General features: G+C 33.1%; 2 protein-coding genes across 3 annotated transcripts; one reads left to right on the forward strand and one right to left on the reverse strand.

Moving 5' to 3' along the window:
• Positions 1 to 3,461: 3,461 nt before the first annotated feature.
• LOC114393617 (LRR receptor-like serine/threonine-protein kinase GSO1) lies at positions 3,462 to 6,695 on the forward strand. Its single transcript, XM_028354973.1, has one exon. The coding sequence runs from the start codon at positions 3,659 to 3,661 to the stop codon at positions 6,572 to 6,574; it is 2,916 nt and encodes a 971-aa protein (XP_028210774.1). The 5' UTR covers positions 3,462 to 3,658; the 3' UTR covers positions 6,575 to 6,695.
• A 5,786-nt stretch (positions 6,696 to 12,481) lies between these two features.
• On the reverse strand, positions 12,482 to 25,827 carry LOC114393618 (protein MICRORCHIDIA 6-like). 2 transcript variants are annotated; one of them, XM_028354975.1, is made up of 19 exons: positions 25,464 to 25,827; positions 24,504 to 24,578; positions 24,350 to 24,384; positions 23,593 to 23,671; positions 23,351 to 23,437; positions 23,200 to 23,275; positions 20,623 to 20,701; positions 19,791 to 19,919; positions 18,164 to 18,262; positions 17,953 to 18,054; positions 17,725 to 17,871; positions 16,811 to 16,903; positions 14,940 to 14,991; positions 14,752 to 14,848; positions 14,425 to 14,477; positions 14,145 to 14,254; positions 13,696 to 13,775; positions 13,395 to 13,437; positions 12,482 to 12,854 (listed from the first exon to the last, which is right to left on the reverse strand). In XM_028354975.1, the coding sequence occupies exons 1-19, from the start codon at positions 25,798 to 25,800 to the stop codon at positions 12,726 to 12,728; spliced, it is 1,902 nt and encodes a 633-aa protein (XP_028210776.1). In that variant the 5' UTR covers positions 25,801 to 25,827; the 3' UTR covers positions 12,482 to 12,725. The 2 variants fall into 2 exon arrangements, with proteins under 2 accessions (XP_028210776.1, XP_028210775.1); XM_028354974.1 differs by having other exon boundaries at positions 14,752 to 14,863; positions 25,464 to 25,825.
• Between the last annotated feature and the right edge of the window lie 281 nt (positions 25,828 to 26,108).

Consider the following 26,108-nt stretch of genomic DNA (forward strand, 5'->3'; position numbering starts at 1 on the left):
ACATATTGTTCTTAATGGAACTACTCACTTTTTTTTCTACCAAACCTCCCCTGTCGCTTACGGCTCATGACTTATCTTATTAATTTTGTGTGTGATGCAAAAGCTTTGAAAAACTTCATTTACTTAAAAGAGGAACAAATAATTACGTGCAACAAACAAATATTAGCACTAACTCAATAATTATATGCACTTTTCTGTCTGTAAGCATTGTTTTCCAACTTTTCTTCTCCAATTAAAACGGTCACAATATTATTATTCTAAGTTTAATTAAACAATACATTCGTACTCACTCCAATGCAGAATCTTGATCTTTTATACTAGCATTCTTTTAAACAACGTCTACTTGTATCCTGATGTTGTTTTAAATGTTCATTTATATATTTGATCTCTACAGTAATGTACCTTCTCTCTTGGCTGCATCTCTTGCGATTTTACACCTAAGTATCTTGTACATTTCTCTATTCAAGGGTAGTTAATCTTCTCGTGACACTATTCCTTTTAATTCAAGTGAAAGTTGACTTTAACTGAGATTAGGTAGCTATTAAAAAGGAATACAAAACGCTTATTGGGTCGTAAGTCATCAATCAATTAGCTTTGAGAGGGGAAAATTATTTGTAGCGATGCCATTATTGAATGTTCTTCTTCCTCTATACCTAGGATATATATGGCGTTTGGACTTGGTGACAATATAGCTAGCTAACAAATTTAAATCCGGTTATTTTTCATTTTTTAGGTTATGAAAAGTTAAGAGGGAAAGGTCAATATGGACTTGTACGATAACGTGCTTGTGTTACGAAAGAAAAAACAATTTTTTGCACGCAGCGTACACACCGAAACTTTTTGTAGTAGTGACCACATACGTAGTGGTTTGAAGCATGTATAGAAGCGTGAATAAGAGCTTAGCGTATAGAAAAAGATCGTTTTGATAGCAAGCACTATTGTTGGGTTGGTACTAAAATAGATAAGAAAATGTCCATTTCACATTTTTCTTGTACGCTCGGCCTTTACATCCTTGCCATATGTGATAAAATGATGAGTGCTGGGAAAAAGGAAAATAAGAAAATAATTAGGAAGACTCTTTTACAATAAATATATATATATATATATATATATATATATATATATATATATATATATATAACGAGACGGAAAACAATTGAATATATTTTTTTTGGCCTCAGATATCTCTATTCGAGAGTTAGAAATTAATTCTTTGAATTATAGAAATTTATTAAGAGGTTAATTTCTTTTAATAGTGGATTTTTTTTATATAAATGAATATGAAATCAAACTCCTGATCACCTGTTTAAAAATATCATTTTGATGAAATAATTGAACCTCTAAGTTCAATATATATATATATATATATATATATATATATATATATATATATATATATATATATATATATATAACATGTTTCCTTTTCCGGGGGTTGCTTATGCTTGAATCCCGGGAAACGGTGCAAAGGCGTGGATCGTACAAAGTTAACACTGAAAGCTAAGTAGTGAGCTGAATATGAAAGATAAGATTTGAGGCACCTCTTTGTCTTCTTGTATTTTGGCTTTATACATTAGGAATCTCGGTAATACTAAAACTATGAAGCAAATATTATTTCCCTTAACTTTATTGAACCTAATTAGGATAATGCAACATTAATTCGAGTGTATAAATTATACGGTATAATCATATACACCAAACCTCATATGGTTTTGGCTTTTATTCTGGACTTCATACGTGAAGAATTAATGAAGCTGGTCTCTACTCGGAATTGACCTAAACTAATGTGGTTGTTTTCTCGTTTATGTTTTCTTCTCATATTAAATTTGGAAGTAGGTGGTTTAGGTTGAGAAAAAAAAAAGATGCTTAACCCTCTAATATTCAGTTTTATCGTAGAATAGAAATGCACATATGGAAGATGACAATGGAGACACCTAACACATTGTCTTGTGCTTTCACCCGTAAGATAAATTAAGGAAATAAAACAGATAAAGAAGCTGAAAGGAAAACCAAAAAAAGAGAAAGCCTAAACGTATAAAAGTTATCTTCATTCATTTTTCCCATCTATCATTATGAAAACTAACTTTCCCATTTATCATCATGCATGCTTGAAAGCTTAGGGCGTTTGGTTTTCCTTTTAAGAAAACTTGAAGAATCTTATCACAGCAAGTAGAAAGCTGGGTCATCCCAAAGATAAATGAATTAAAGCTCAAGTTTTAGACTTACCAACAAAATAATTATTTTTGTTAGTTTTTATAAAATAAAAAGGCTCCACATGTTAACAAAAAGTATACAAGGGTGTTAACAAAAAAAAAAGCGTATTATATAACTATCTCATAAAATAAAATAATTTTCTTAAAATTTATTTTAGGTCTCACTCATGATTGTGTTGATCCCGACAGAAAGTAATGTCAAATGCTCGAATCGTATGCTTGAATATCCTCAGAGTGCGTTTGGATAAAAAAAATTAATTGAGAAAAATAATTTATCAGAGAATTTAAATTTTTTTAATCAAAAATTCATTGTTTGGATGTTTTTTTAAGAAGAATTTAAATTTTCGAATTTTAAACAGGATTTTAAACAACTAAAACCGTGAAATTTTAATTTCCTTCTAGAAAGTAAGGAATTGAAATTCTCTTGATAGAAGAATCTTCCAAAACGTTTCGGTGTTTCCTTTATAACCTTTATCATTTATTTCACATGAAAATTCCCAAAATCTTATTCTCGAACTCGAGACTCATTTTTTTTTCATCCTCATAATTTTTAAAAAAGATTTATTCAAACACAAAATTTTAAAAATAAAAGAATTTCAAATAAAATATTTAAAATTTAAAATTTCTCACGTCCTATCTGAGAAAAATCTTAGTATTTGGATTCTCATAATGTGTTTGTACCAATTAAGTTGACAGTTTTTGAAGTTTAAATGACTGGTACTCTTGTAAAGTCAAATCGTGCTCAAACATGCCTTTCTTAAACTCTAATTGTCTTATAGTAAAAACTAATTCGAAGATACTATGAATTTGTATAGCGGCATTGTGAACAAAATTCAAGGATTACAAAAAGTGGACCCACTTGTGTCACCTTTTTTTCTCGGGCACGAGGGGATCTTTTTCTTCTTGTTCTATAATTCTTTTGGACACAACCCTTCAAATTATCTTGTTCCCTTTTAGTTTCCAAATCCCTACCACAAAAGCTACTAAAGAATTCTAAAATATTCAATTTGTTGCCTAGAGGGAAAAAAAAGGAACGGGGGGGGGGGGGGATGAAAAGGCACCAAAACCAAAACCATGGTTAAACTGAAAAGGTGGAAACTAGAAAGGCACACGCTTTTTTCTGCACCATTCGGATACATTACCACACACACATGACACATCACATATCCGTACCATTTCAACTTTCTTATTAAACAAAGTAGGCAGGGCTGACTGTGGTACTATTTAAAGCCGAATCTTAACATCCTACTGGCACTTGAATTTGTGTCATTGTTCATTATTATTAGTTTCTCTATTTCTCATTCTTTTTTTTTTCTTATTACTTTCACTTTATACCCATCAAAATTTGAGCCCTTCTAAATTGTTCTCTATTCTTCTATACAGAATGTACCTCCTAGTCCTAGAGCACAACTTTTGAATAATTTGTTCTTGTCTGAACCTTGGAAATGAAACTCATACCTGTCAGACATTCTGCAATGGGTTCCATTTGGATGTGCCATTTGTTTCTGTTATTGTCCATACTTTGTACTACTTTTATTGCAACTATGGCCAATAATGCAACAGATTCCTACTTGCTTCTCAAAGTTAAATCAGAATTGGTAGATCCATTAGGGGCCTTTAGCAACTGGTTTCCAACAACTCAATTCTGCAACTGGAATGGAATAACATGTGCAGTTGATCAGGAACATGTTATAGGCCTCAATCTGTCTGGTTCAGGAATATCAGGTTCTATTTCAGTTGAGTTGGGTAACTTCACTTCTCTTCAAACACTTGATTTGTCTTCAAATTCTCTTTCTGGCTCCATCCCTTCAGAACTGGGTCAGCTTCAAAATCTAAGAATATTGCAACTATACTCAAATGATCTCTCTGGGAACATTCCTTCAGAGATAGGTAACTTGAGGAAGTTGCAAGTTCTTAGAATAGGAGACAACATGCTGACAGGTGAAATTCCACCTAGTGTTGCCAATATGAGTGAATTGAAAGTGTTGGCTCTAGGCTACTGCCACTTAAATGGAAGCATACCCTTTGGAATTGGTAAATTGAAGCATCTAATATCTCTTGATGTACAAATGAACAGCATTAATGGCCACATACCTGAAGAGATTGAAGGCTGTGAAGAGCTCCAAAACTTTGCAGCATCAAACAACATGCTTGAAGGAGACTTACCTTCCTCTATGGGGTCTCTTAAATCTTTGAAAATTCTGAATCTGGCCAATAACAGTTTATCTGGATCAATTCCTACAGCTTTGAGTCATCTTTCTAACTTGACATACCTGAATTTGCTAGGAAACAAACTACATGGAGAAATTCCTTCTGAGCTTAATAGTCTGATTCAGATGCAGAAGCTAGACTTATCCAAAAACAACCTCTCTGGATCAATACCTCTTCTTAATGTAAAATTGCAAAGTCTTGAAACTCTTGTTTTGTCTGATAATGCTCTGACAGGTAGCATTCCAAGTAACTTCTGCCTCAGAGGTTCAAAGCTTCAGCAACTTTTCTTGGCTAGAAACATGCTCTCTGGCAAGTTTCCCTTGGAGCTACTCAACTGCTCCTCAATCCAACAGTTGGACCTTTCTGATAACAGCTTTGAAGGAAAACTTCCTTCCATCTTGGACAAACTGCAGAACCTTACAGATCTTGTGCTCAACAACAACAGCTTTGTTGGATCTCTACCTCCTGAAATTGGCAACATTAGTAGCTTGGAAAATCTTTTCCTATTTGGTAACTTCTTCAAAGGTAAAATTCCATTGGAGATTGGAAGGCTGCAGAGGTTGAGCTCCATTTACCTCTATGACAACCAGATGTCTGGACTTATACCAAGGGAGTTAACAAACTGCACAAGCTTAAAGGAAATTGACTTCTTTGGAAATCACTTCACAGGGCCAATTCCAGAAACTATAGGTAAGCTCAAGGACTTAGTTGTTCTTCATCTTAGGCAGAATGACTTGTCTGGTCCAATCCCACCAAGCATGGGATACTGTAAAAGCCTTCAGATATTGGCCTTAGCAGATAACATGTTGTCTGGTTCCATTCCACCCACTTTCAGTTACCTCTCAGAACTCACTAAAATTACCCTTTACAATAACTCCTTTGAAGGACCTATCCCTCATTCACTCTCCTCTCTTAAAAGCCTCAAAATCATAAACTTCTCACACAACAAGTTCAGTGGAAGTTTCTTTCCTCTCACTTGTTCAAATTCCCTGACCCTTCTGGACCTAACTAACAACAGCTTCTCAGGTCCCATCCCTTCCACTCTAGCCAATTCTAGAAACCTCGGCCGTCTCAGACTTGGACAGAATTATCTCACAGGAACCATTCCTTCTGAATTTGGCCAGCTTACTGAGCTCAACTTTCTTGATCTATCATTCAACAATTTAACAGGAGAAGTTCCACCTCAACTCTCAAACTCCAAGAAAATGGAACACATCTTGATGAATAACAACAGGTTGAGTGGTGAAATATCTGATTGGTTGGGAAGCTTACAAGAACTCGGTGAACTAGATCTCTCATACAATAACTTCAGTGGTAAGGTACCTTCTGAGCTTGGTAACTGCTCAAAACTACTCAAGCTTTCTCTCCATCACAACAATCTCTCTGGTGAAATCCCCCAAGAGATTGGAAACCTCACTTCCCTCAATGTCCTCAATTTGCAAAGGAACGGCTTCTCCGGCCTAATTCCTCCGACAATTCAGCAATGCACAAAGCTGTATGAGCTCCGGCTCTCAGAAAACTTGTTAACAGGTGTTATACCAGTTGAGCTAGGAGGGCTAGCTGAGTTGCAAGTTATATTGGACTTGAGTAAAAATCTCTTCACTGGTGAGATTCCACCTTCTCTAGGAAACCTTATGAAGCTAGAGAGACTGAACCTTTCTTTCAACCAACTTGAGGGAAAAGTTCCTTCTTCACTTGGCAAACTCACAAGCCTGCACGTGTTGAATTTATCAAACAACCACCTTGAAGGCAAGATTCCTTCAACATTTTCAGGATTCCCACTAAGCACATTCCTGAACAATAGCGGCTTGTGTGGTCCACCTTTGAGATCATGCTCCGAATCCATGGTGCAGGGAAAAATTCAGCTATCAAACACACAAGTGGCAATAATCATTGTGGCCATTGTCTTTACTTCCACAGTGATATGCTTAGTGATGCTGTATATAATGCTCAGGATCTGGTGCAACTGGAGAAAAGTGACAATTTCAAGTGCAGAGGGTGGTGGCACTGTTGGTCACAAGACAAGAAATGGAGAGTATTGGAATATGAATTCCTTTGGGTTCATCCCTTCACCAGATAAGCAGAATTCAGCAACAACAACTTCATTCTACAATCTCAAAATGGAAACAATGGAAAATACAAATATGTAACATCTTTTTTCATTAATTTGGGTTCCAAGCTTTGAGGAACCATTAAATCTCAACTGTTGTTACACATCCTCAAATGCTAACATCAATTAATTAATTTAATATAAATACTTCTTGATTCAAACACATACATTATGCCCTACCGCATTTTGTAGGAGCAGGAATTCTTCAACATTGAGTATATCATTCCTAAAATAAGTTTTTGATAATATTTTTAAACAAAGAATGGAAGCTAGATCGCAAGAGGTACATCAGCTACATTATCATTTTCTTCCCACAATCCAAGGGACTTTACTTCAGCCAAAAGTGTATCATACTCATGCTTAGGTTTCTGAATTTTGCTTCTAAGCTGTGTAACCTGCATACTCTTAAAATATCCAAAATACAAACAGACTAACAGTGGGAATTTGGCAATTAGACTACGTAATGAGCCAATCATTATTACTCCATACAAAAGTTACCTTAAGATTAAGTTCTTCCTCTGCCTTTTCATATTCCAAACATCTGTAAAGGAAAAAAAGAGAAAATAAACAAGGGCTTTGCTTCATAGTATTGCAATGTGATAATTAAGAAGTGAAGGGAACTTATTAATGTTCCCAAAGACCTAATAAGATAAGGATAATCATAAACATGGCATGTAGCTTGTGATTTGCAGCAATAGTTGACTCTGATTAAGCCAATCCATGTAGTTGTACAACAGCATTCCGACAAATCAAGTATTGTCAGTGACTAGGTAACTAAGTAATTAGAAATATACTCATTCTTTTTAGAGTTTTTTGTGCGCTTCCATCAAGTTTCTTTGGTGTACCGTCTGTTATGTAGGAGATGCAGTAATCTACATAAAAAACAAGGGTGAAGTTGCCACTTCGCATTAAGAAAAATTTCGACGATTTACAAAGTATAGAGGCCAAGGCAATCAAACAAATCAATAAAAAATGTAAAATCTTAAATGAGAAGTTATTTTATTCAAGAATACTAAAAATAGCATTGAATGTAGGGAATTTGACCAAAAATTAATAACTTCCTCTATGACACGTCATGATAGTAAGTAATAACACAAAACGAAAAAGGACAAGCTAACAGCTATCAATATTAGAAATAAAATTATTAAAAAATAAAGACTACTGTTTGAGTTGTATTAATGAGAATAGTGTCGAACACATTTAGAGGAAACACAAAAAGCTACACACCAGTACATTCTGATCGCATCCAGCAACTGTAACATTTTCTTGCATTGCTTGCCTTTTCATCTTATGAGGGTTTATAGATTGATGTGTCTTCCTCTTTTAAGATTAAGAGGAGGAGCTGAACAACAAGAAGAGATGGAGAAGGAGAAGGAATTAGAGTCTCAATCTCACTGCGTGTGAGGGTCATTTCTCCCTCCACAAAATTATTTCGCAAATCCAATGGTGAGATGTGCAAAAATGAGTTCCGAACCTAGTATTCCAATTTTACAACGATCCAACGATTCGTAATTTTAATAGACAGGTTTGGATATATGCAAGAAAAGAGAGGATTTCGAGAAAAAGAAGAGAAAATCTTAAATGTAAAAATTCTCGGATACGGGAAAAGAAAAGATTTTGAGAAAAAAAAGAAGAATCTTAAATGTAAGAACTCATACATACTCTCAGTTTATTATTTATCTTATTTTTTTATTTTATAAAAAAAATTACTTACTATCAAATGAATAAATAAAATATTTTTTTATTTTCTAAGAACATATATTTATTTTATTTATCTTAAAATCATTATTTTAATTAATAAAATTATTTATTTTTATTTATTTAATTATAAAAATCCTATTATTTTCCTAAAATTCTATTTTTTCAGATAATTTTTAAAAAAATTTATTTTTTTAAAAAATAAGGTGTTACACCACCGAATACCCACTTGTGTGAAATTGCATTTGAGTGAAGGAACAAAGGGTGGACATGCAAATAGTTTTCAATATATGCAATACAATCAAAGAAAAAAAAGGATTTATAATGAGTCCAGAAAACCCATACCCCTTTGAACATTGAACGATACAAGCTTAGCACGTAACAATGAGATCCTAAAACTATAATCCCACAGAAAATAAAGAAGACATGACTCTGAAGGCAACTCATGGTGAGTTTGTGAAATGACTTCAACTTGGTTCCCTCACAACAACCATAATATATTTTTAAGAAGAGACAGAAAAATATGAAGTGAATGTATTTCGATTAGTGATGAGTTGAACTCGCATGTTTGAAAACAACAAATAGATGAAATCATGGCGAGTTTACCATAAAAGCAATTGTTTGCTGTTTTCAAAAATCTTAATTAGTTCAACCCACCACCAATCCAACACATTAAACTCATTTCGAAGATTGGTCTTATAATGGGCCTAAAGATCAAGGTTCTACACACTTCTACCAGACAGCCGAAAGGTGATTACCAAAAACAGAAGATAAGAATTTATTTTACTATTATAACTCGGGTTGACAAAATACTGGTTGGGATTGATAAATTAATATTAGCCTTAAAGATATTTTTTATCATTGTAAGTTAGCATTTTTTTTATTTTGGTTCTTATAACTTTATTTTTCTAATTTTAATCATGTAGACACTTTTTTAATTTTGATTCTAGAAAATTTTTATGTTTATTTTTAATCCTTCTAAGTTAATATTTCTTTAATTTTATATTTTTTAAGATTTATTTTTTTATTTATAATTCTTATAAGTTGGTACCAAAATCATAAACTTATAAAACTAAAGATGAACAAAACATATAACCAAATTAAGAAATACAAAAACATACATAACCTAAAATTAAAAAAAATGAAAGTACAGGAATAAATAAAAAAACATTAAGGACAAAAACATATTTAATTTTTAATATTAATTCGTGAAAAAATGTAGTAACTTATTATGATGGTATCCAGCTCTCCCAAAGTTCCTACAAATTGGTGGCAAAGAAAGGCAACATTTTTGCACTAAAGCTGTGTCTTTGATGCTCTGTTACTTGGATTTCAATTTGTGTTTTTGCACTAGCAGTGGCAGCTTCGGAACCAACACTTTCTCCTTCATCGCCACATCCACAGCTTATATAGCAGACATTTTTGTTCCCTGTATCACCTCACCAAACCAAATATTTCCATCTGTACCGTCCATTCCCCCCTCCCCTTGTACAGAACCTGCACTTGTACTTTCTAGAGCAAGTCATGCCAAGAGCCAGAAATACAACCAAAGTAAGTCCTCCCTTCGTTGCTTTTAATTGTTAGTAATTGATTTATTATGAAAATAATAAGATAATCTTAAAAAAATCACGACACATCATAATTTTACAACTCTAATAAAAAAATTATTTTAATTCTTTAATCTATATTTTATATTTTATTAAAAAAATCTTAATCAATATTATAAGAAATCTAATTATTTATCTAAGTTTTATTATAAGTAACCATATAACAATTAATGATGATGGTCTTGTCGTGTCATTGTCTCAATCACCGACCTGCAAGCCGGTTGCAATCTCTCTCTCATGCTGTCATGAACGTTATTTTTTTTTTTCATCTGCTGCTCTGAATCTCTTGGGTATTCCTTTCATTTGAAGAAGAAAAAAATAGGAAAAAAATAAACAGTAAAATAATACGATATTCCAAATAGAAAATAGACAAAAACATACACATGAAATCTCCAACAAATTGGATTTGATCACATGGCCTTACATGCTATTAGATGTTCCAACTTACCACTACACCAAACTAGGACATTACTTCTTCTTTTTTTAAGAAAAACTAGGACATTACTATAAACAATACAAACGTTATGTATACTATTATTCGTATTACTATGAGTTCATTATGATTTATTAATTCATGTAATTTGACTAATAACTCATTGATCTGATAAACTTATCAGGTTAATGATTGGTCCAATTCTAATAAGTAGCAATGCTTAAAAGAAAGATTAAAGAAAATAGAGAATATTGTATTATATTGTTTTTATGCAAAAAAATGTCTATAATATACTCCATCAACATTTTTTTAGATGGAAAATGGTAAGCACATTGGTTAACGAAGTGAAAGAGAAAATATTTGTATTGGAGTAGAGAAACATGTACTCTCCTATAATTTTAAAATGTGTTCTCATTTAATTTTTAATAAAATCTTTTATTTTTAATTTCTTAATCAATACAAAACATGGGTTAACAAGATTTTTTTGAGAAATTTCAAGACATTTTTTTTAGCACACTTTTTATTATTAGAGGTGTTTCACAAGTTAGATTTAATTAAATTTATGACCTAACTCAATCAAATTTGAAAAAATTGAATTGGATTATATTTTTTTAAACTCAACCCAAACTAACTTATTCATAAAAAAATTTAAATTCAACTCAAATTAACCTATTCATAAACATCAACATAATCAAAGTATTTAAATTTATTCTCTATTTTTAGAATCTAGTATTTTTTGTGAGTTAAGATTTAATGATTAGATCCAAGTAGAGATAATGTGAAAAACCTACTATTATTGCAAACCTTAGTCAAAAAATAGGGATGTCATGCAATTGAAACTGAAAGCACAGGTTTAATGCTTCTTTTAGTAATAGCCTCGCACAAGAAAGCAAGGAAGAGACATATGGAGGTTGAAGGAGATTCAACTAAAACTGTCAAAATGAATCAATTCAACTCATTAAACCAATTCACCTTAACACTCTTATAAATGGGTTAATTTAACTCTGTTCACTTTCTGTTGAGTCATAAAAATATTACTCAAATCAGTCCACAAAAGGTTGGTGGGTTAAACGGATTGACCCACCGGTCGACCCAAAGTTAATAAAACAATATTTAAAAAAAAAACATCAATAGAAATTTAATTTTTTTCAAAAAAATAAATTTGAATATTTAGCACAACTTTGGATAATAAAATACAACATTTTTTTTAAATTTCATGAGTTTAAAAATAAAAAATATTGGTTATTAAATCATTCACCACCCACATACTACACCTACAATATATATCAACAAGCTAGAAAATATATTGCCATGGAATGTACCCCAAATATCTAAGGTAATCATATAATTCTAAATTTACAATAACATAAATTTAGAAAAATGAAAAAAAAAACATTTCATTTTTACTATTTTTTTTTATTTTTTTAGGTAAATTAAGTGGGTGAATCCAATCCATCACGAGTTGAATCCGAATGGATTGAATCATAGGTAGGTCGGGTTCATTTTTAAAGGTGATTGCAAATGTAATAATACACATAATGGGTTGAGTTGACCACTAATTTTTATCCATTTTAACAGCTCTAAATTTACCATGCTACTTGTGGTTGCAGAAAAAAAATAGGAAAACTTAAATCTTAATCTTTGAAAGAACATGAACATTTTCTATCTTGCAACCTTGTATTGTGTAATGTGTTGTCACTCAACCATTGTTATGACTAATATTTGATTTTTAAATTTAAATATATATAATTTAATATTAATTAATAGGTTCAAAAATCAAATTTCATGACTTAACTTATACATTAACAAGTTTGAATAGGTTGGATTGTATTCGACCCAAATATACTAAATACATAATCCAACTACTTTTAAATTTTTTGGATTAGTTTGAATTTACGATGACCCATACTCATAAACACAATTATTTATTATTGACTTAAATTTATTAAAAATCAATCCCTCATTTATTTTTTATCAAGCTTTTAAGACTTTTAACAAAATGCAACAAATTTTCTTGATCATAATAAAATAGTTGTAGATTTTCTATTTTCTATTTTTCATTTTTTACTCCACAATAAGCACATGTATATAAATTAATTGAAGATTAGGTATAATTGACAAGAGTAATTGATGTTACTCCTATTTTTATCCTAATAAAATAGTTGTGCAGTTTAGTGGTTATGTAAAAACTCAATACAATTGGGAGGTATGAAGAGTAAAAAGGGAGTTGCAAATAGCAAACCCCATGCCATGCGAGTTTTGTCCTTCATAAACTTCGGCAACCATTTACCTATCGCCAAATAAGAATCCAGATGTTTAAGAACATATCATTTCAAGAAAAATGCAATGATATTGGGAGTTCCTGTGGATCACTTTTATCTACTTACAATATAACAGGCCCGACCTATATAGATTGGCCTAAACTATTTATAATTTTACACACAGCATCCTTTCTAAAAAACAAGAGGTACAGCTACACTACCATTTTCTTCCCATAAATATAATCCAAGGGACTTTACTTCGGCCATAAGTGTATCATACTCATGCTTAGCTTCCTGAGTTTTTCTTCTAAGCTGTGTAACCTGTACAAACATGTCCTCTTAAATGGGTCAAAAATGCCAAACAGATTTTCATTCTACAAATCTTCAGCGAGCATACCAAATTTCAACAAAATGCAACAATTGCACCTAAGTATAATAACTTAACACCCTGAGTGAGACATGAAATAAGGAGGAATGAAATAAGGGGTCAATAAATAATAGGATGAGAAATAGAGTAAAAATAATGTGAAAAAAGTGTAGTTTAGATAGATAGAAGTAGGAGAAAGAAGTGTACGGAAATTTCTATGCTTGTTTAGACGCCAGAAAAGAGTAGAGAGAAACAACTAAATTATGTAAAAATATATTTTTATAATATTAAAAAAATAATTTAACCAAACAAATTTAAATTTATTTTATTTTTTTCTTAATGGAAAATATTTTTTATGCTATATAGAAAGTTATCTAAAGGCAGCATCCCAGCACTCCTAATTCTCCAAAATATAACCAGACTAACAGTGGGAATTTGGCAATTGGACTACACAAAGTAATGAGCCAATCATTATTACTCCATACAAAAATTACCTTAAGATTAAGTTCTTCCTCTGCCTTTTCATATTTCAAACATCTGTAAAGGAAAAAAAAGAGAAAATAAACAAGGGCTTTGCTTCATAGTATTGCAATGTGATAATTAAGAAGTAAAGGGAACTTATTAATGTTCCCAAAGACCTAATAAGATAAGGATAATCATAAACATGGCATGCAGCTTGTGATTTGCAGCAATAGTTGACTCTGATTAAGCCAATCCATGTAGTTGTTCGACAGCATTCCGACAAATCAAGTATTGTCAGTGACTAGGTGATTAAGTAATTAGAAATATACTCACTCTTTCAAGAGTTTTTTCTGCACTTCCATCAAGTTTATAATTCTTTGGTCTACCGTCTGGTCTGTAGGAGATGCAGTTGTCTACATAAAAAAATAAGGGTGAAGCCACTTGGTATTAAGAAAGTTTTCAACAATTTACAATGAAAAAGTATAGAGGCCAAGGCAATCACACAAATCAATAAAAATGTTAAATCTCAAATGAGTAGTTATTCTATTCAAGAATACTAATAATAACGTCAAATGTAGGGAATTTAACCAAAAATTAATAATTTTCTCTATGCCAAGTCATGATAGTAAGTAGTAACATAACAAAATTAAGAACAAAAAAGGACAAGCTAACAGGTATCAATATTAAAAATAAAATTGTTAGAAAACAAAGACTACAATTTTGGGTTGTATTAACGAGAATAGTTTAGAACACATTCAGAAGAAACACAAAAAGTTACACACCAGTACATTCTGATCACATCCAGCAACTGTAACATTTTCTTGCATTGCTTGCCTTTTCATCTTATGAAGGTCTATAGATCCATGTGTCTTCCTTTTATTAAGAGGAGCACCTGAAGCAAAACAAGAAACTGTTAGTTGGATAAAATTCATTAAGCCAGTGGAAAAAAATCTTGTTTCTCACACAACCAGTATTTGACATTAGTGCAAGTGAAAAACAGTCTAGCAATGCAACTGGTTTTTTGATGATGTGATTTCTGGAGTGATGAAATAAGTGGGCTACCTGGATCTCCAGTGCTTCTTTTACAATACCCAATCAGATGACAGTGATAATCCCTGCAAAATTTTAACAGGGGTCCTGGCATATCAGATATTAATGCTTAAAAACCATGAAGGGCTGAGGAGGTTAATATTCTCAGTATGGACCCAACAACAAAAAAGAAATAGTCAAACTCCACAGTATCATCTACTTTAAAGTTATCATACTGAATATTCTTGCATGTGTTTCAAAAGCAGAAAACATGCAAAAGAAGAGAAGATAGCATGCAAATAAAAAATATATATTTCCAAGATCCATGTACACAACACAAAATTAGCATAAACAATATACCAGTACTCCCATGTCATTTGCTTCAGGCGTAGTTCAAGTTTTTGAAACAGGGAAGTTCTCTCAAAATCCTGCTTATTATGAGTTGGCTCAAGATAATCTGCTTGCAAGATTCCTGACACAAGAGATAATTATCCTGTAGAAATCAATTAGAACTAGATATTGTCAAGTAAAATGCACTTGCTGCTTACCAACAACTCCTCTACCCCTAGTATTTGTATAGTTTACAACCTTCCAAAATGGCTGCAAAAGAAACTCAGCATGTCATATGGTAAACCATGCTTCATTAACATAGAATATGATAGAATAACAATTGATAAACCAGCAAAATATAACATTGAAAACAGAAATCACATACAATACAGCAATATACTTGCTGTCCCAGACACACAAGTCCCTTACAGAGATTACTCTCTATCCGTAGACTGCAAATAACAACACCCTTTGTGATAAGAACCTTGAGAGAATTACGCCACAAAATCTAGTCATTGTAGTGGGAGAGCCTAGGACCTTATAAACTCCACACAAAAATCTCATACTTCCAATGAAGGACTCAATTCCCAGCCCTTACAATTGGACTCTCACATCCCATTATGCTCTGCAACCCCAGCAGCACCCACTCCACAATGTTAGCTGTGCACTGACCCTTTGACTAGTCCCAAGTAAACACTGCAATGTTGGTGTCACCATCCAAGCTGCTAGTTTGCAACTGAGATGTGATGGAAAGCTTTGATAGCAGTTGATAAGAACCTTGGGAGCATCACACTACAAAAGCTAGTTGCTATAGTTAGCATCCAAGGCCTTATAAACTCCACATAGAAACCGGTACTTCCAAGGTGGAACACACGTCTCATACCTTACAATTGGGTCCTAACACTCTGCTTAATTACATGCACTACCAATTATACCCTAATACATAACTGCCAACAGTTATTTTCCATGAATAATTGTCATCAAAGCAGTTTCGTATTCTAATCTAATACAGAACAACTAATGTAAGATAAGTTATCTTCTATCAACATTCCTATTCCTAATAATACATTACTGGTCCTAACTTCTACTCATAACTGCCAACATGTCAGTTATCGTTACACATATTTCATAATACATGATTACCCATTAATCATGACAGTTGTTATTGGTTCCAATGAATATAAAATGATTTAAAATGTTATAGGCTGGTTTGATGCTGCAATACATGCAATTTGACAAACAAGTAAGTTCCATTTTAATTGCAATTTCCCAAGAAGATGGAGAATAAAAACTCCTTTTTTTTCTTTTTTTTCAACATAATCATAATATATATATTAACTTGTAAAAGCTAACATACGTGATATGCCAATCAGCACCTAATCTTTCTACACATTTTAACAAACCACAAGTATTATGTCCATGCAAAAAATAAAAAGTTCCACCTAAATCAATTGAACCAAACTAACTACAGACCCACAGAATTTGGAGTTATTCCCTCTTTTTAGTTTTCAGGTTTTTGACAAGAGCAAGGATATTAAGTTTCAAGAGGATATGCTTTTGTTGAGATATGATATGCTGGAGACTTAGGCTGTTGGACTTGGAGATATAAATCATATCTCCAAAATCTACACCATATGATAGCAAAATCACATCATATCTCAACAGCTTTGTATAGTATTCTTTGGAGTGTTTGAAGGGAACAAAACACAGAATTCTATAGACATAATTATTCTCTATTTTGAAATGAGATTGTGTTCATGAGTTTCTTTTCATTGGAACATTGCACTCAGTGTTTATACAGCATCTCCTTGACTCAGGTTACTTTTCTTTCTTCTTTTGATCCTTTTTTTATCAAGGATATCTTATCCTCCTCTTTCTTGTGGCCCTTCAACAACAACATCCAAGCCTTGCCCCACTAGGTAGGATCCAGATCAAACAATGCCTTTGTATTCTATCAAGACCAAAATTTTAAAATTAGATCAAGGTCTTTTTTAATGGTTACATTTAAGGTTTTCCCCAGTCTTCCTCTACTTGTATTGAGTTATCATCCATTTGATCAACTTTCCTTACTCTGTTGTGTGATAATTACCAGTATCAGCCGATTTTTGTGATATACATTGAAGCCATGGATGTTCCCTTTAGGAGCTTCCTTAACAAATCCAATTGTTGTTACAGATACTCCCTGCAAAATTAATCAAAAAGAAAAAAACAAATCAATTATAGCTAGCAGAAGTACCTTGGTTCAACTGCTTAGTCCTTAAGATTTGAACCACTAATTGTTAATATCAACATGGAATCATGCATGCATAATAGATATGAAGCCATCGTTTTAAAATTTTGCATGCATGTTATAGATATAAAATCATTTGTAGGCATTCACTCAAATTAAATTTTTGGGATAGTTGGTTCATGATACAATATTAGGGCTGTTGGAAAAAGCCACCTAAATTGTGGTCACCCCTAGATAGAGTGGGTGCGTTGAAAGTCTCACATGACAGGTAGTCGTGGGCAAAAGAGGACATGCTTAAGTCCCACATCAACTAAAGATAGTGTCGGGATACACTATATAAGTGGGGAACAATCCTCACCTTACAAGCCGATTTTGAAGAATTGGGTTAGGCCCAAACCCACTTTCTAACAAGGGCCTTAGTGACCATGAGATCCAAAATTCTATCCTTGTTGCCCCTATTTTTTTCAATAAAAGTTAATATTTCAACAAGGTGTGCCCGTGCACTGTTTACAATTTAAGTTCAAATGGCTCTTGTGTGAGGGAGCATTTTAGATATAAAACCATTCATGTGCTTCCGTCCAACAGCTTAAACTTTTGAGACAGTGACAGTTAAGTCATGACAATGCATATTTAGTCTGTCAAGAACCAACTCTCTTAAAAGCTTAAGCTGTTAAGTGATTTTACATGATTTTATCTATAACATTAGCATAGCCCAAGATGAATTTCCAGTGAGTTAATAAAGAAAAAAAATCTTTCGGCAGACAGACAACAACCTCTTTAGAACTACCACACTGTGGTCTATACAAGACAAATTCAGTATATTTGAGATCATCTGCAATGTTATGTAGCTTCACAACTTGCCCTCGCAATATCATTCTAAAACTTTCTGGTATCCGCAAGTACAATATGGACAAGTAAGCCTGTTTAAGATGAGAATTAGACTAGAGAATAAACAACCTTCTATGTAACCAACTAAGCATAAGTTTCTAAATCAAGCATACATGTAAAGAATAATGAAAACGGTTAGCAATGTGTCCCTCATTTACTATCTTTGAGGCAGAATGTGTGTCAATCTTCTTGATATCCCCGACAATATGAATATCCTGCATCCAAAATATAAGAAGCCCCCTCTAAGTAACAAAAGCATGACTTTATAACTGCTGGCAAAGAAGGAAAAAAAGAAGGAAAATCAATAAAACAAAAAAACACAACCTCGGGATCAGAATTAAAGTCTAGCTCCAAATTGCCATCATCATTGAACCATAAATTGAAGATAATAATTTTAGTACCATGATTTCCAATGTCATCAAACTGCCAACAGAGAAGAATATTGAAAGAGAATCATAAACTTAGAAGGAATATGCTTAGCCTATTCAAAAAACAGCAAACATTATAAAACAACTTGATGAGTTACACTAATTTTACAAGTGTAAGAAAATCTGAGAAATATTTTAGAATAATCTGATTATTATATCTTAGAATATTTTTAAAGTATCATAGATAATATCTTAGGATTTATTCTACTTCTATATTTTATGATCTGTTTCCTTATTTAATTAAGATCTTTGTAATTATAGGTATATCTTAATCTTATTAGAATCTGATTTATAGGCATATCATATCATGTATATAGGAATAAAATCTCCTATAATAATTTGTAATTTGTATTTATAGCAATCAACTTATATAAAATGGACTCCATTGTATAGTTTACACACAAGGTTTCATCATCTCTTGAATCTACTTTTCTCTCTTTCAACAACGATTTATTTAGCCATGTTTGATACCCTTTAACTAGCTCCATATTTGACTAGCACAGCAGTGGCAATAGCATATTATACCTATATTCATTTTTAACAAACTAATCTAAAGTCTAAACACACACCTATTCGAATTAGGATTTCATTCCTAATCTTTATAATAGGAGATTGTAAATTTGTAATGCTTTCTTTCAAATAGAGTGCTCAGTTTCATGAATTATAGCAGCAAATTCCTATGCAATGCATAAATGCATCAAACCTTAAGGTGTGACCTAGGTTTCATTTTTCTTCTCTACTTCTAGCATACTTCCTTTGATTTTACCAACTGCCGATATCACATTTCTTAGTAAAGCATCATTGAAACTTCACCCCATAAAAAACTCAATCTTTGATTCTTCCTTCTTAAAACCCACCAAACCCCAAATCCTAGTTTCATAATAATAGTGTTCAGACGTCAGATTACCCAATTGTCTGCTAAAACCACATTCTAGTGCTTGTAATGTGATAGACTGATAGAGGATGGTTCATAAAGACGATGGAAACACCAAATAGATATACAACAGGATGCAATTTTCAAAACCACACTCTAACCTTCAAGGTATTTGAAAAACCTGGACTCCCTACCAAGTTTTACTCAAACAAAAGAATCTGCTCTTCTCTTTCTGGCTTTCCCTACCAACACTAATAGAAAGAGAAAACACCCTAAAAGAGCATTAAGACAATCCATAACACACACAAGCAATGCTAAATAAACAATTCTCTCCGATAAAAGGAGCCTCTGGATATCTTATTTAAAATATGATCCCAGCGCCACTAAATAGCTCAAGCCATGTTCTTGCTATTTTGCCACTTATATTTATCGCCAAATTTGACATAAATATCTCAACAGAATAGATAAACATATATATAGAAGACAAATTAAGAATTAGTATCCTACAACCATAAATTGCAGTCCCTACTCCCAAGAGAAACCTGACAAGTATTTTAAGGAATAAGCAAAGACAACATAGAAATTATTCAGTACGTTCCGAAGGAGGAAGCCAATTATCATGGATGATAGGGAAAATTCAGAAGCTGACTAGTTTCAGAAGTTCTTCTTCTGATAGATATGGAGACCAGTGCAACAGTATGGACAAATTCGACCTAAAATGCTCTCCGTCATTTAGTCTTTCCAAGTATCCAGTTGATGTATCAAACTTATAATTCACCTGAAATTAACATGATCACTTAGTCAGATAAAATTGAAACGGCAAGAGCAGAACCATCTATAGAAGGGTTATAACTGGAAAGAGAGTACAAGCAGTACATCAAATCATCACGATGGTAGACAAGAAAGAAAAATGCATGCAATAAGTATCAGCAGCATGCACCATGACAATGCCAAGTTAACTTACAAGTACTCTACATGTACAAGTTCACTGACAATTAAAAGAGTTGAAAAAAATAAAGCGTACAATAAACTTTTCCGTTCCTGAAGTATAATCTTTCACAACTAAATTTCGTTTGTTGATTGGGGCAAAGTTTCCATTAAAAAACCCAGCGTTTTTTATGTCTCTCTCCTTAAGTTTTTTATGTTATCACTAAACTCCCATGTAGTTTGGTTTTATGTGAAAATGTGACTTGTTTTTTGTTAAGTAAAACTATTCAAATACTTAAAACCAAAACTTCAAAGGGGTTAAGCAATAAAGAGAAACAGTTTTTTGTTATGGTAAGGTCATGTGTTGTGCATGCGCTTAATAATGCTCCATTTGACTTGGCACTGTAAAGCCTCTAAACTATCAATATACAGTTACCATGTCCACTTCTTTTAGTAACAAATCAGCATCATAAAGAAAATCAGAATTTAAAAAAAGAAAAAGTACTATATAAACCAGAACCCTCAAAAAAGTAAAAATGAGCAATATAACTCACCATGGGGACTACAACTCTGTCTTGCTGTGTTTGCATCAAGTATGTATAAGACAGAAGTCCAATGCTTTGAGTCAATTTCCTGATCAACATACAATCAGTAGAGAAGAAAGAAAGTAATAGTAATTTAAAGATTATCCCATAGTTGCAGACATTGTTGCAAGACTTCCCTGTCTATGTATTACCTTCACGTTAGTAGGTGAATAAAACAATACAAAGAGGGTGACAGAAAGAAACAACTAGGTTTTGATGCTAAATATAGATACAATGGATCAATTTTAAGGCTATAGCCAACATACAATCAGTAGAGAAGAAAGAAAGTAATAGTAATTTAAAGATTATCCCATAGTTGCAGACATTGTTGCAAGACTTCCCTGTCTATGTATTACCTTCACGTTAGTAGGTGAATAAAACAATACAAAGAGGGTGACAGAAAGAAACAACTAGGTTTTGATGATAAATATAGATACAATGGATCAATTTTAAGGCTATAGCCTCCAGACTCCAGAGCAATGTGATAAATCTCATGTCTGCCCTGAATGAATGAATGCAAAGCTTGCAGAGTTCAAGGTCATGGGAAGCAGATAGTGGAAGAAAGAAAATGGAGAAAAGGAAAAAGTGGAAGAGAGAAAAATGGAGAAAAGGAAAAACTGAATATTATTTTGGATAATGCTCAAATGAGCAAAACTCACCTTTACATGAATACATTGTGCCTTATAAAACTAATACTAGTAAGTTGTTACATAATTGGTTACCAGAATAACTAACTTGTAACTAACTAAAACTAACGCTAGTAACACTAGTAATCTATATCTCTAATACCCCCGCAAGCTGGAAGGTGTTGAAGAAGATAATACATCTACATCAAAGGAAAAGGAAATAAAGTCTGAAAAAAAAATTAGAATATAGCTAAACATGTCGGATACATCGGCCAAAACAGAAATATAGAAACAAATCAAAATGTAGGTGCGGCCATGATGCATAGCTCCTAAAAGTCTTCGACCAACATCGACTTTCTCAATCTTCTTCCAAGAGTCCAAAGCAAGCATCAAAGCTTAGCCACCAAACAAAGGCAACAACAAGGCCATTTGGTAGAAGTTCAAATGATCAAAGCTTAACCATCAAGAGTAGAAGCTAAAAATAATGCTTAACCACTCAAGACAGAAGCAAAACAACAATCCAATGCTTAACCATTCATGACAAAAGCTCAAACAATGTTTAATCACCATGGACAGAAGCTTACATCAACAAATAGAAGAACACAAAATCTGTCTTCTATGAGGACTTTTCACAAACACTTTGTGAATCAAGAACAACCAAGGCTTAACCATCCATGGCAGAAGCTAAAACAATACTTAACCACCTTGGACAAATGTAAACAAATGAACAATGCTTAACCACCACACATGGCAGAAGCTAAAATCATCAAAAAAAGCCTAAAAGGCTCAAAACAATAAGCCAAAACAGGCCAAATATCCATGAAACAATGAAAAGATTAATCACCAAACAGTTGGTGTGCAGCTTTTTAAAATAATACAAGAATTCAAACAGTAGCCAATACCTTCAAAATCTTCAAAAGCATTTAATCAAAAACTTTGTAGGCAAAAACTGGGCAGTGCTAGACATGGAGAGAACCTTGAGATCTACCAAACTCAAGGTCATCAAATTCAACATCAAGCCTGAGATAATAGTTCGATATGCATCCTCGTCAGCAATCACCACTCACGACAGAGGAAGGCGGTGCACAGCGGCCGGCCTCACGGCAGAAAAGGCCAAAAAGATAGAGGGGTTTTGTTGCGGAGTAAAGCAGCAGTTGAAAATTGTTGTCCCGGCGAAGTACGAGGTTGGAAATCGCCAGTGTGATAAAGCACGGTGATCGGAAATCACCAGCGTGGCGGCGGCGACAAATGTTTAGGGGTTTTGTCGCGGATGCGGAGAGGAATTGATTGGTAGTGGTGGTTTCACGAATCGCGGCTCAAATAGGCCAGAAATCAAAGGAAAGGGAAAATGTTAAGTTTTGTGTTTTGGAGAAAAAAAATTTAGGAAAATGTAATCAAAAAATGAAAAAGGGAAATATGAGAAGATGAATAAGGATTGAACGAAGGTAGGTGTTGACCAGAATCGGTGTCTCATGACAGAGGACGGCGACGGCAATGAACGGAGAGGTTGATCAATAGTGGCAGCGGAGAGGAAATGATAAAGCTCTGATACCATAATAAATCTCATGTCTGCCGTGAATGAATGGATGCAAAGCTTGCAGAAGAATAAAGTTCAAGGTCAAGGGAAGCAGATAGTGGAAGAAAGAAAATGGAGAAAAGGAAAAAGCGGAAGAGAGAAAAATGGAGAAAAGGAAAAACTGAATATTATGTTGGATAATGCTCAAATGAGCAAAACTCACATTTACATGAATACATTGTGCCTTATATGACTAAAGCTAGTAAGTTGTTACATAATTGGTTACAAGAATAACTAGCTTGTAACTAACTAAAACTAACTAATGCTAGTAACACTAGTAATCTATATCTCTAATACAATGCTCAAACAAACCATAAAGTAAAGTCATGAATTCAGGATCCATACATATTATTCTGGTGGCGGCTGAAGACAATGACATCTGCACCCAGTCTCATACTACCAGTCTTGAAGCCATTTCCATCTACAAGGCCAAAAGGAAAAATAAACACAAAAGAAAGTATCAAAATCATTGCAAACAGAATGCCAAAGTCCATACACTGTCCAATTGCAATTTTTGACTTGTTTGAAAATCCAAAACTCATGCATTGACGCATTGCTTCTGGATCCATTCCACCACCATCGTCTGTTTTGCACGTATCAGAACAATATCAAAAGAATAAGAATATTAAATATTATAAAATCATCAAATTCAGAATGAAGATACAAGATTCAGAGGTAGGAAGTTAAAACGATGAACTATCAACTTCCTACTACTGGCTAGTACCATAAGCAATATACCTCTAATCAACAACGCTGGACTTCCATCTTTTGGATTTAAAATTTTATCTACAAAGACAAAAGTAGCCCCATTTTGGATCTACCCTATGAACAAAAGTCAATAATGCACTACAAATTATGCAATTGCAAAATCTTCAAAAACACAGAACAGTAGAGGCAATAGGCATTAAGAATTAATTTAGAACCTAACAAGTTAATCATTAACAAGACAATGTCATGTTAGAGAGAGAAAAACTGGAAAACACAAGAATAAAATTAATATACCCTACACACATAATGGCAGGTCCTACTATAATTGTTTTGTGTGTCTCTCTCATAACATAACATTGTCATTAGTTACTAACACAGGAGGAAACTGATCTGTTAAGATTTAACACTAATATATGTCATAACAATTAAAGAATAGAATATTGGAATAAACATAAAACAGACATCAAAATTTAAAAATGAATGTATCAAATCTATTTCTATAACAAAACAAAGCACACTTGGCATTGTGGGCTTATATCCAAAAAAGGATACTTACAATCTTATGTAGTTCATATATTTCAATTAACAGCTGTCAAAAAGGCCACGCCAAATCAAGATACAAGTAAAAATAAATAAATAAAGTTGTTTTAGGACAAGTAAACAGCACAAAAGAATAGAAATCACACTATAAGTTGCCAATAGCTGAACATGCAGCAAAAAATCAAAGAAAATAGCACAATGTCTTTAAAACTAACTGTTTCATGGTTCAAGCACCGAAGAGAATCACCTCATCAACTGCATTATCGATAAGCTCAGCAATAGCTGCAGACAGAAAAACAGAAGAATATTTTAACACGTGAAAAGAAAAGAAGAAAAAAAAGAGGTTCTCTGGAAGAACCATTGAGAAGAAAAATAAGCTTAAATAAACCACTAGAACATACCACCAAATACCCACTTATGTGAAGTTGCATTTGAGTGAAGGAAGAAAGGGTGAACATGCAAGTAGTTTCCAGTATCTGCAATACAATCAAAGAAAAAAGTATATATAACGACTCCAGAAAACCACAAATTCCCTTTGCACCTACACGCTACAAGCTTATTAGCATGTAGCATGTGAGATCCGAAAACTATAATCCCTAATAAAATCAAGTGGCTGTGAGTTTGTTGGAGGACTTAAATTCCATTCGCACACAAAACAAATTTAGAAAGGAATGAAGAACTTTAAGTGAGACTAAACTCATAGTCGACCTAAAAAAAATCAAAGATCAAGGGATCTTAATGGAAAGCCAAAAGATAGTTACAGAAACCTACACACAACACATTTTTAGAAAGGGATAAAGAACTTGTGAGACTAAACTCATATGAAAGATTAGCCTCATAAGTGACCTAAAATACCAAAGCTCTTGGGATCTCACCCGAGAGCCAAAAGATAGTTACCAAAACCTTCGCGCTACAAGCTTAGCACGTAACAGTGAGATCCTAAAACTATAATCCCAAAGAAAATCAAGCAGACGTGACTCTTAAGGCAACACATTCACCCACAATGCATTTTTAAGAAAAGACGAGAAATATGAAGGTGAATGTATTTTGATTAGTGATGAATTGAAGTGGCACCTTGAGTTTTGAAAGCAACAAAAAGATAAAAATCATGGCGACTTTACCATAAAAGCAACTATTTGCTGCTTTAAAAAACCATGGCAAGTTCAACCAATAGTCAATCCAACCCGCACTAGACTCAGGTCAAAGATTAGTCTCTTAACCGCGGAAAGTCAAAAAGATAATTACCAAAAACAGAAGATCAGCATTTATTTTACTAATATAAAATATTGAGTGGGGTTTTGTTGGTTGGTAAAGTATATTCAGATTATTAATTAGAGGGAAAAAAAAATGTAGTAACTTACTTGGGAAGTTGAGTTTAGAAGAAAGGCCATTATTATCATGATGGTATCCAGCTCTCCAGAAGTTTCTACAAAATGGTGGCAGAGAAAGACCAGTTGTGTCATCAACGTCAACATACAACGGCGCTACCATTTCTTCCATTTGACGAGTGGAATAGCTATGACAAGTGCTTAGAGCACTAGAGCTTCTATTTCCTTCAGACGCTACTTGTATTATATTCTCCGTTACTTGGCATGTTTCCTTCTTGATTTCAATTAGTTTCTTTGCAGGTTCGGAACCTACATTTTCCACTTCGTCATCATCACTATTGCATAAATCCACTATTTCTATAGAAGACATTTTTGTTCCCTGTATCGCCTCACCACATATTTCCATATGTAGCGTCCATTCCCCCCCCTTTTGTGCAGTAGTTTTGTAGCGTCCATTTCGGAACCTTCTAGAACAAGTCATGTCAAGAGGCAAGAACGATGAGAATGTAATAAAGTACTATCTCCTCTCCTTTTCTTTAGTTGTCGAGTTTTTAAAATGAATTTGTTTTTATTTAGATGTTATTTTCAAATTTTAAAATAATATTAATTATTTTTTTACCTAATTTTTAATTAATTTACACTTATGTATTTATTATAGAATAAAAATGAAAACAAAAA

The sequence above is a fragment of the Glycine soja genome, chromosome 17 (genome assembly GCF_004193775.1).
Source record: "Glycine soja cultivar W05 chromosome 17, ASM419377v2, whole genome shotgun sequence".
NCBI lineage: Eukaryota > Viridiplantae > Streptophyta > Magnoliopsida > Fabales > Fabaceae > Glycine > Glycine soja.

Bases quoted from the DNA above. Each gene is read 5' to 3' on its own strand.
- LOC114393617 (XM_028354973.1), top strand. From the start codon at position 3,659: ATGAAACTCATACCTGTCAGACATTCTGCAATGGGTTCCATTTGGATG.
- LOC114393618 (XM_028354974.1), bottom strand. From the start codon at position 25,800: ATGTCTTCTATAGAAATAGTGGATTTATGCAATAGTGATGATGACGAA. The intron at 18,055-18,163 runs GTTGTGTTTTTT...TTTTGGATGCAG, and splicing joins ACTTTAATTCTGATCCCGAG to GATATTCATATTGTCGGGGA. The intron at 14,992-16,810 runs GTAATTATCACA...TTTCTTTTGCAG, and splicing joins ACAAAAATCGGCTGATACTG to CCATTTTGGAAGGTTGTAAA.